General features: G+C 36.5%; 2 protein-coding genes across 3 annotated transcripts in view; one reads left to right on the top strand and one right to left on the bottom strand.

The window, feature by feature from the left end:
- Positions 1-1,906: 1,906 nt before the first annotated feature.
- LOC137253433 (zinc finger protein 502-like) lies at positions 1,907-6,524 on the top strand. The gene is made up of 3 exons (XM_067790344.1): positions 1,907-2,292; positions 2,350-4,215; positions 4,298-6,524. The coding sequence occupies exons 1-2, from the start codon at positions 2,117-2,119 to the stop codon at positions 3,971-3,973; spliced, it is 1,800 nt and encodes a 599-aa protein (XP_067646445.1). The 5' UTR covers positions 1,907-2,116; the 3' UTR covers positions 3,974-4,215; positions 4,298-6,524.
- LOC137253434 (2-aminoadipate transaminase) overlaps positions 4,210-10,474 on the bottom strand; it is a 27,828-nt gene continuing 21,563 nt past the window's right edge. For both annotated transcript variants that reach the window (XM_067790345.1, XM_067790347.1), the window contains exons 4-6: positions 5,090-5,236; positions 4,792-5,026; positions 4,210-4,707 (exon numbers count right to left, since the gene is read on the bottom strand). In XM_067790345.1, coding sequence (XP_067646446.1) covers positions 4,281-4,707; positions 4,792-5,026; positions 5,090-5,236 — 809 coding nt within the window. In that variant the 3' untranslated portion in view covers positions 4,210-4,280. The remainder of the gene's footprint in view (positions 4,708-4,791; positions 5,027-5,089; positions 5,237-10,474) is intronic.

Raw genomic sequence — 10,474 nt, 5'->3', positions numbered from 1 at the left:
TCGCATCTACGATGGCGTCTGCTATTTTTGTGAATTCGGAGGCTAAACCAGAAGAGGCTGCAATTACTGGCTGTGCAAACTCAGGTAATCGCTTTATCCATAGACTTTTGAGAGCGGCATCGCCAAGAGTGTTGCCTGCGACGCGCCTCATCTCGAAGAAAAGCTCGGAAGGCTTTTTATCGCCAAGTGGTAGTTCAGATAAGACACGATTAAGCCGCCGCTGTTCACTGTCCGCAAAATGCTCGATGATTTTTTGTTTGACAAAGTCGAATTTGTCGTTTTGTGGTAGCGCTGTGATGACGTCGCCCAATTGGCTTAAAACATTGGGATCAGAGCTGCTAGTATTGTTGCAGTTTTCTGCTTATCAGCAGTGATGCCCGAAGCTGTGAACCAATATTCCATAGAGGTAAACCATGCCTTTATGTTTGTGCTTGCCATTGGTGGAATTGGCAGGCGCGCGTATACTAATGCAACGGAATTCGCCGGAGCTGTCGTTTCTGATGCATTTTGTGTTTGAGCTGGTGGAATCGCCGCTGGTACACCATTTCCCACCATTTTGAATTACTTACGTTAATATGTAGTTAAAGATGTATTCTTGCGCTGCACGTGCTTGCCGATCACGTCGGGTTTACCAGTTCGGTGGTTTAGTTGAGTTTACCTCGCAAAACTCGGTAAAATGACAAAGTTTAAACGATTAAAGTTTTTACTAACTTTATTTAATTAAACAAACTTAAACTTAAAGAAATGAAATGTTTTATATCGATGTTCAGATTTTTGTATCAGCAAGCATGTCCGATCAGGTTGGTTGTTCGCTAGAAAAAGGGAAGATGGAAATTGCTAGGGATGCCAGATCGGAATTTTTTATTTTCCACTGGTACATCTCTGAAGGGTTGTATTGAACTCGTTGGTAATCGAAGTGCTGCCACATATATTTGGTGCTGTTTTTATGACTTTAGAAATACAAGGATAACACTTTCTAATATGCAAGATTATTGGAAAAATATCAAGCTTGGAATTTTTGTCAAGAACTAATTCTCCAATACCATTTTAACTTCAAAAACAGGGTAAAAGTCTAGTTGAGGGGTCGACTGCTAATACGCGTCAAAAAATATCGAGAGAGGTGTCAAAAGACGCGTATTAACCTCGAGAACAATAATTCGAAGGCAGAAAAGAAAAATTTTATCTCTGTTCGGAGATATTTTCAGTTAAAGTTGGCGATTTTCATGTGGTTGTTGTTGTGTGTGTTCCCACAAAAAAAATTTTGCATGACCGTGGCGGTAGCCACGGTTATACCACACATCCGGACTTGGCATGGCGTAGCCCAGGGTTATTTTTTATAAGCGCGGCCGAAGGCCGCCAACGCAGAAAGGTGTTCTGCGCAAAAATACTATGTGTCCCACCCCCGGTTTCGGAGGTACCCGCGGGTGTTTTTCCAGTTTTTCGTTAATATCTTTTGAAAGAGTTCAAATATTTTCCGCCTTCGGACTATTAATACTGATGTCAAGACGCGTCGTTTGACACCTCTCTCGATATTTTTGGTAGCGTATTATCAGTCGACCCCTCAACTAGACTATTACCAAAAAAAGTTAGAAATTTCGGAAGATCCAGGAAATTGAAAGAGTACAGACACAAATTGTAAATATGAACTTTTCAAGTTTAATAAATGTAATAATTAGTTTCTTACAAAAGATGTTTTTCATAAATAGTCCATACATATATTGTAGCAGTGCCACACACAAAGTTAACCACAAATATCTGTAGTGTAAGTGGCATCCATGGTTCAATTATGTACAGTTTGGCTAATCTCATCAGCTGATTTTATTTATGTCATTGCATGGTCGAAGGGATTGTCAAAAGGAGATGGCAAACTCAAAATGAAACCAACCCATTGGCAACATTTTACTTACACATACAAAAACTGCTAAGTTTTATGTTTCCATTCCATACCATTCGCACCAACACCAATACACAGATTTTGACAATTTGAACAGACATATTTTGTTGCTTTACAGATGAGCCAACCTGTATATAGTTGAACCATGGACAAATGTCAAAATCGTACTGCGTCGGAAGTTGATGTATCAAATCAAATAAAAAAAGAGTTATCAGCTATCCCATGCTGCCACCTTGTATCGTTCCCCCATGGAATTCACAATGTTCAGCAGCGTCCACTACGCGTTCACTCAACCAAATGGATTATTTACAAACAGAAAACATTTTAAAGGAAATATACAAAGAACAGAAAACAATAGCCAAATTTATGGACACCATTTTTCAATTTTTGCTGCGCCAGTAAGTACAAATGAACACAAATTATAAAAGATATTAAAATTTTGTTTTTATGCGTAGCACAAATTTTCGATTGATAAATGCTTCAAGGAGAACCAAACTTTGGCAGATATTCTTGGATGAGTTGTCTCCTTATGAACCGGAACTGCAAACAACTACAGAACGTGTTACTGCAAGCAGCGCTACTTCCATCCCAGCAGAAACTGAAATTGCGATTGAACTCAACAATGTCCCCGAGTTGGATACGAGCAAGATCTCAGCTAAACCAATCATTGACATAACTTCACAGTTGCATATTCTTCCTAATACCATTCAAGTATGCTCTGATACGGCAAAATTAAAAGTACCAAAGCACCGGAAAAATGTGAGTTTACTTCGAAAAATCTTGCCCAAAGAAAAGCAAACGATCCAAAGTACACCTCCAGCAAATTTGAAGTATATCACTTCAAAACGGAGTAAAAAGCGTTTATATAAATGTGCTGAATGCGCAGAGATGTTTGTGTCTTTTCGCCAGCTCAAAATCCACGAAAGTCTTCATACATCCCAATCTGATGACGTTATAAACGTTTGCGTTTATTGTTGCAGCTTGTATGCTAATTCCGAAACATTAGAAAAACACGTTAAAAACTGCCATGAAAATGGTCGATACATTTGCATGCCATGCACAAAGTCATACAAGAACCGTGGACAGTTGCTTAAACATTTACAATCGAATATACACAATGCCAATACACTATTATACTATTGCAGTCTATGCCCACGATCGGGAAAATCATATGTAGAATTCACATCGCGGGCTGCATTACAAATGCACTTTCAGGAAAAGCATTTACTTATGCCAGTAAGTCAGGATGAAGATGATGTGGAAATCGAAATGGATGAGGAATTTCTTGATGAATTTCTTTTAAATAATAATGTTAACGAAAATTCTTTTAATTTTTCTGAATGTTGGGATGCATTCGATTTAAATTTACCAGATATGTTACGCTTGACAAATACAAATAACGGCGAGGCGACTTCAAATGTTGATAAATGTAATACAAGTCAAGAAAATGAGACGCTCTTCAAATGTCCAATATGCAATGAGGGTTGTACAAGTCAAAAGCTTCTTTTACGACATTTTGCTCATAATCATGGACTTGCTACGCTAATTTGCAATAAATGTGATTGCGGTTTCACGAATGACACACAATTGATTCGTCATAAAATTACTCATCGCGGTCAATTGGATGCATCACAAAATACCAAACGCAATCTACAATGTGAGATCTGTGACAAAATCCTCAAAAGCAACGCATCGCTTAATTATCACGTTAGGACACATTTACGAAGCTTTATGCAAGCTCCACACGAGTGTCCATATTGCCAAAAACATTTTCATTCTGATACGAATATAAAAAAACATATACTTACTGTACATTCGCATATTAAGCGACACATATGTGAGCTTTGTGATAAACCATTTGCAACACTCGATCACTTGAAGAAACATGTGTTGAGCCAACATCAAAATGAACGAAAACACATATGTCATGTCTGCAACAAGTCTTTTACACAATTGTGCCATCTTAAACAGCATTTAGCCATACACATGACTGGAAAACCGTACCAATGTCCGCAATGTGAAGGAAAATTTTGGCGTAAAATAGACTTGCGACATCATATGCTAAAACGACATTCTTAAGATGCAATAAGTGGAATACATTACTGTTAGTTTTAATGAAGAAAACGAGAAAATTTCCAAAATTTTTGCTTCTATTAATGAACGCAATATCGGTATAGCAACAACATGTACGCAATTCTGTCAACTACGACAGCTTAGTCTATGCATTGAGCATATAAACAAATACATCAGATATGGCCCCTCCCACGAAACTTTGATCTTTCTAAACCCAGAATAAAGTTATACAGAGGTGTTCCAGCTATGTAAGTATATATTGTGTATAAAAAACTGAACATCCGAGAAGAAAAACATCAATACAAAATGAGTTTCATTTTTGTTCTTCAGCTAGAAAACGTTTCAATGCACCACACAAGCGGGTCAAACCTTCGGTCAATTTCTGTTTACCATGAAAAGCTATAGACAAACGAAAGCTATTAACCGCTACTTTAGGATTAGCTGCAAAACGTGAACCGGCTATGAAAGATATTTTCTCCTCTTCCAAACTGTATTTCAAAAATTTTGTGGCATCTACACCTGCTGGCAAAGTTATCCAAATAAAATATCCACCCCATGGTTTTGTCCAATTACAAATGGCTGGTAAATTATGTTCCAGCACATCACAGGCAGCAAACATGCGTTCCTTATAGGCAGTTGATGTTTTGTCAATATGCGCCTGCGCTAACTTCAATTCAAAAAGGCTAGCAATAATGCCAGCAGTATAATGATTAAAACAACCTCCACTGTCTATTATGCCACTGTAAATAATCTCAGTTAAATTACTTGTATTTCCTATAGATTTGTATACACAAAGAATCGATATTCTAAAACAATAGACTTACGATGCATCTAGAATAGCTTTCAAACGTGCAGGCGCCTCCAACCAACCAATACGTACACCGGGGCCAATTAATTTTGAGAAACTTCCATTCGATATGATATTACCAGAACCTTTATCGTAGGTAAATAAGCGTTTTGGTGGTCGCGCACTTGTATAATTAAGAATGTTATAAACATCATCGCATAATATTAGGAAATCGTATTTTTGTGCGAGATCAGCTATACTACGGCAAACATCTTTGATTGGGTAAAAAATAAACAGTTTCAGAAAATTATTAAATACACAGTATTACATAATACCCTCAGAAAAGGGGATTCCAGTAGGATTATGATAAGCAGGAACTGTATAGTACATTGCCCAGAAAGTCTTGGTATTGGAATGGAAACGCTTTTGCTGAACGATTTTTTTCAGTTCTTTTACATCTACGCCATCCTTGTTGAGTTTAACTGTAAGTATAAGTCCATATTTAATACATATAAAGGCATTATCAGCTTTCTTGTATTAATTAGTTTGGAATATATCATATAACAAGTATATAACTTTGAAAACAAGTTGTTGTTGCTGTTGTATTAACAATAAAGACACTCCCCAAAGGTTTTGGGGAGTGTTATCGATGTTGATGGTCTTTTCCCGGATACAGATCCGGACGTTCCGGTAACAAAGCACCATAAAGGTACTAGCCCGACCATCTCGAGAAACGATTAATATGACCACATTAAACCTTCTAGGCCATCCCGACCCCCTAATACCATGAGGAACTTGGCCTCGCCTGCTAAACATGTGTATGATACATTCATATTTGTAACAGGATTCCCCTCGCATAGGTGAGGTTGACAATTGGGTCGCGGAAGCTTTGAAGCTATAAAGCTTTGTATTGCGCTTATCAACCCCTTGAAAACAAGTGGTCTTGTTTAGCGGTTTAATGGGAAAGAAAAAGAAAACGCTCCCACATAACAGACAAGACAAATGAGTCTGTACCAGATTACGGTAAAAACTGCTAGTAGATATTACGTAGTATTATTTGGCACGGATATAAAAGCTTTGGCATTTTTTGAAAAATAAGGTCTGCCTATTTAAAGAAAAATTTGGAAAATTGAAATTGGATTTACCACTAAACGACAAAATGTCAAGCAATTCCTTAATATGGCACTTAGAAAAAACTTCCAACGACCATTCGCGAAATTCGGTTGAAGTATGCCTTATTTTAGAATTTAAATGAAAAAAAAAAAAAAATTGCGATAGGGAGGTCTTCAAGTTTTGAGATCAAGTAAAGTGTCTAAACAAATTATGGATCGAGTCTTTTTTAAAAATGATTCGAACACCCGTTCCTTAAAAATTAGACCCCTGCATGAATGCACAAAAATATGCCTATGAATACATTAATTCAATTCACTGGCATGAGAACTTATGTGTATGCGTACAAAAGGCTGTGAGTAGCAAAATATACAAGTACTTGCACGGTCTCGTCTCATGCAGCACAACTACAACCAATGGCGTGAACGCATGTGTGTAGTACAACTTGTATATTCACTAGTACAACTTGTATATTCAGTATATTCTTGTATATTCAGTAGTACTACATGTATCGCAGGTGTACTTGTGTATACAACTACAGTTTGGTGAATTTTAATGAATTATAAAAATGTACACTAGTTGCCCGTGTAAAACCCATTTACTATAACAAAATAAAGTACATAAATGTGCCATTTTAGGATTTTATTAATTTTTCATATTAATGCGTTTTCTTATGGTAGATATTAATATCTCTTTAACTAAGTAGATTTAACTTATACTATTTAAACAAGCATGTTTTTTGTTATATATGTTCTAAATATTTTTCATATTGATATGTAAAAACATAATTTTTTCAACACATGTCGGGTTAAACCCTAGGGAACTACGCTTATCTGAAAGTAATTGCTTGGCGCTTGAAAATACTTTTCTGAAGGGGCACTACTAGCAGGAGTAGCAAATATTTTTCGGCTTAGCTGGAATAATCGAGGATATTTAAGCTTATTAAACTCCCACCACTTTAGAACGTCAAATCGTTGTGCATGACCTCATAAATATTTTCATATAGCATAAATTCTTGTTGTACTCGGTCAATACTACTAGGAATGTTTTGAGGCTGGAGAAATCACGAAAATAGGCATTCTTTTTCGTTTGAAAGAGAATTATGCTGACAGTTTTCATTGTTTTCCAAACTGTCTTCATCTATTAGCCTTTCAAGCAAAGTTTTACAATGTGCTTTGACTTCATTTTTCTCAACAGCAGTAAAATGGGAGAGATTGTTAGTCGGTGGGAACAGAAATAGAGCTATTTTATGAATCATTGTTAAATTCTAAGTACAGTGTCCTTAAGCAATGTGCGCAGCCGTAGCTTCAAATCTTGTATGCATTCTGACTCATCGTTGGTTGATTGACAATGCAGCATTAAGTAGTAAACATATAATATTACTAAATGTAAGGTGGGATAGCTATCGCCTTCCAACTCTTTTGATGTTTCCTCAAATTTAGCCAGCACTTTAAGGGTATCTGTTAAGGCATTTAAGCTTATTCCACTAATACAGCTCAGTTGACGATTGTCCTCCAAAATATTTCCAACGTCAACCCAGTTATTTTTGAAAGACTGTAGCATGTAGAAAACTGTGTTCCATCTTGTCGGAGAAATGCTTTTAAGGGTTGTTAATTGTGTATTGGCTCCAGATTTCTTGAAATACCTGACGACATGTGAACATTTTTTCTTTCATTTCGCTAATATCGGCTGACTCGTTAAGAGATTTTTCCACTATGTTGTGCAATAAATGGGTAATACAAAATATGTGGTTGTGATGTTGGAAAGCGGCTTTCATGTTAGTTCCTCTATACGTAACAATAATGGCTTTATCCAAGGATGAATCAAATTCGTCCAGAGCTTCCGTCACTTTTTGCAGAATTATTTGATCTATTGTGAAAAAGTTCGTGAAAAACCAATCAGGGTATTCAGCAGGGTATTGAAATAGGCAATTCTTACTGGTACAGAGCTCGGAGTCCATGGACTTAAAAGCAAGAAATTTGGGGACTAATTTTGCATTTATAATAAAGTGCAGCGTTAGTGATAAGTAGGAATGCTTGGAAACAGTGTCTGCCCATATATCCGAAGTGAGTCCAAGAAATCCGCCACTTAGTTCCTTTAATTCTGTTCTAATTTCATCGTAGGCAATTTTGTAGAGCTTGTCTATGTTTCTGGATACAGTGGTAGGGTGTGGTAGCAATTTTTTAAACGTCTACATATGGTCCAAACTTGGCTCCTTTTGACAATATTAGCTCTGTGTATTCCTCGACAATTTGAAACGATAGATAACAACATTTTTTTAATTAATTTCATTGTACAACTAAGACTAGTCAGTCTTTTATATGTACATCAGCAATGGGATACATTCTATTATTTAGTATTTATATTTAAAAAACATTACTTAAAAGATAAAATAAAATATATGATTCAGCTTAATACTAATACAATGGCACTAAACAATTTAAGGCAGTAAGTGATATAGATATTAAGTGAAATTTAGAAAATAGAGAAAGACAGAAAATGGAGATTAAGATATTAGCAGCTTATTTGTAGTTAAGAGGCCAGCGTCATATCGAGGTCACTAAAATATTTGTATATTAGCTTTCTGAAGTTGCTTCTATTTAGTTGTGATTTTAAATTTTCTGGAATCCTGTGCCACATTTTAATTGCACCAATGAAAAACAGCCGGCTAGATGTTAGTGTACTATATTTCGGGATTATTAAGCTGTTTAGTCTCTGAGATCTGGTTAATTGAATCTTGTCATAGAGATATTTAGGGGTTTTCCATTCCAGCAACTTAAACATGAAAATACAGTTCCTGGCGGCCAAATATTGCATAATACTACAACCCAAAATTTTGTCGTGCCATGGTGATATGTGAGCATAACGACTTATGCCATAAACATACCGTGTAACATTGTTGAAGGCTACATTTACCTTATTTCTGATAGCGAGTCAAGTTTACTATATACTAATTCCGCGTACGTATAATGGGGCACAATCAATTGTATCGCGAGTTTTTTACGTGTCTCTAGTGGCGTAAACGCTGCAGACATTCTCAACCTGCGCTGAATAAAGTAAACATTGCTTACCAATTTGTTAACATGATCACCACAGCTTAGTTTATTATTTATTATAAACCCAAGGTTCTTTATTTTGTGAGTGATCTGAAGAGTGGATGTACCAATTACTAAAGGCGGTATATCATCAGGGTCTATTTCGGTTTTACATATGGGTACAACATATGATTTACTTGCATTTAAACACAAAACATTTTTTTGCGCCCAGCACAATATAGCAGACAGATCGTTGTTAATTTATAACATAAATCTTCTACAAGACCGATACGATTTGAAAGATATAACTGAATGTCATCAGCATACGCGTGCGCACTAACATATTTACACACCGAAAATACGTCGTTAATAAACATACTAAACAAGAGCGGGCCAAGGATTGAGCCTTGCGGGACACCTGCTTTGATAGCTCTGAACTGAGATGAGGCATTATCACATATAACACGTTGAACCCTTCCCGTTAGATAACTTAACAAGAGTTTCGAAGAGCTATCAGAGAACCCGAAAAAATGCCTTAGCTTCCAGCATAACAGAGAATGGTTTACTGAGTCAAATGCCTTAGAGAAATCTAAGAGGCAAAGTATAGTTATATCTCCTTTATCAAAAGGTGTTCTTATGTCATCTACAATTTTAAGCATAGTAGTAGCACAACTGTGCCCAGGCCTAAACCCAGACTGCAATGGAGAAAGCAAATTATTCCTTTGAATATGCACCGCAATTTGGTCAGCCATCAAATTTTCACACACTTTTGAAAATGTTGGTAGGATACTAATTGGTCTATAGTCACTCGTGTTGGACACAAGATGTTTTTTTGGAGTCGGAAAAATCATTGCCTTTTTCCAAGCATCCGGAAAACAGCCACTTGTGAAGATATGGTTAATAATGTGAGTGAGAGAACCTACTATATTGTCATCACACCTTTTATATCTACTGGCAACTCTGTATATTCTCATTTTATTTAAAGTTCATTCTCCCTTATGTACTCATTTTATCATATTGTAACGATTTTTACTTGCAATTCCTCTTACTTGCAATCCTCTGCTAAGTTCGAATCACTAAACTGTTGAATAAATAACTCCAATATTGAATGATGGAAAAATGGCCTTTATTAAGTACTTCACAATAACACTCAAACTGTGCAACGAATAGCTTAATAACCAAACTGATATCTTAAAGGAAACTGACTTTCAAAATAATAGTGCTATTGCTCGCTAGATATCGTCTTACTCGTAACTGCTTGACAATTCAAATCAAACTGAATTACTTCTTACTCGCTGGCGCCGCTTTTATAGTTTACGCTGCATACTTCTAGGCTCTTCGATTTCCAGAAGTTACTAGTTGTTTCGGCTACAAAATCGCCAGCCACAACTACGTGCACGAATTATTGCTCTCTCTTGTGACAACTCAGATAAGGAATATGCATGTGTTTGTAGTTTACAGTCTCCCGCACACACATAAGCGTATAAGTAAATTCATCGGTGTGTGACATCTCATCTCTTGCTGCCTTGTATGTAAATGTTGCTCGTCGGAATGTGTACATATGTGTAGACGCAA

This window comes from Eurosta solidaginis, chromosome 5, assembly GCF_040869045.1.
Source record: "Eurosta solidaginis isolate ZX-2024a chromosome 5, ASM4086904v1, whole genome shotgun sequence".
Lineage (NCBI taxonomy): Eukaryota > Metazoa > Arthropoda > Insecta > Diptera > Tephritidae > Eurosta > Eurosta solidaginis.
The sequence above is the reverse complement of the archived record's forward strand: the minus strand, read 5'-3'. Positions and strand labels throughout refer to the sequence as shown.

What these genes read in the sequence shown, in the direction of transcription:
- LOC137253433 (XM_067790344.1), top strand. Translation starts at nt 2,117, where the DNA reads ATGCTGCCACCTTGTATCGTTCCCCCATGGAATTCACAATGTTCAGCA. An exon ending in TTTCAATTTTTGCTGCGCCA is followed by an intron (nt 2,293 to 2,349) that starts GTAAGTACAAAT and finishes TTTTATGCGTAG; the next exon opens with CACAAATTTTCGATTGATAA.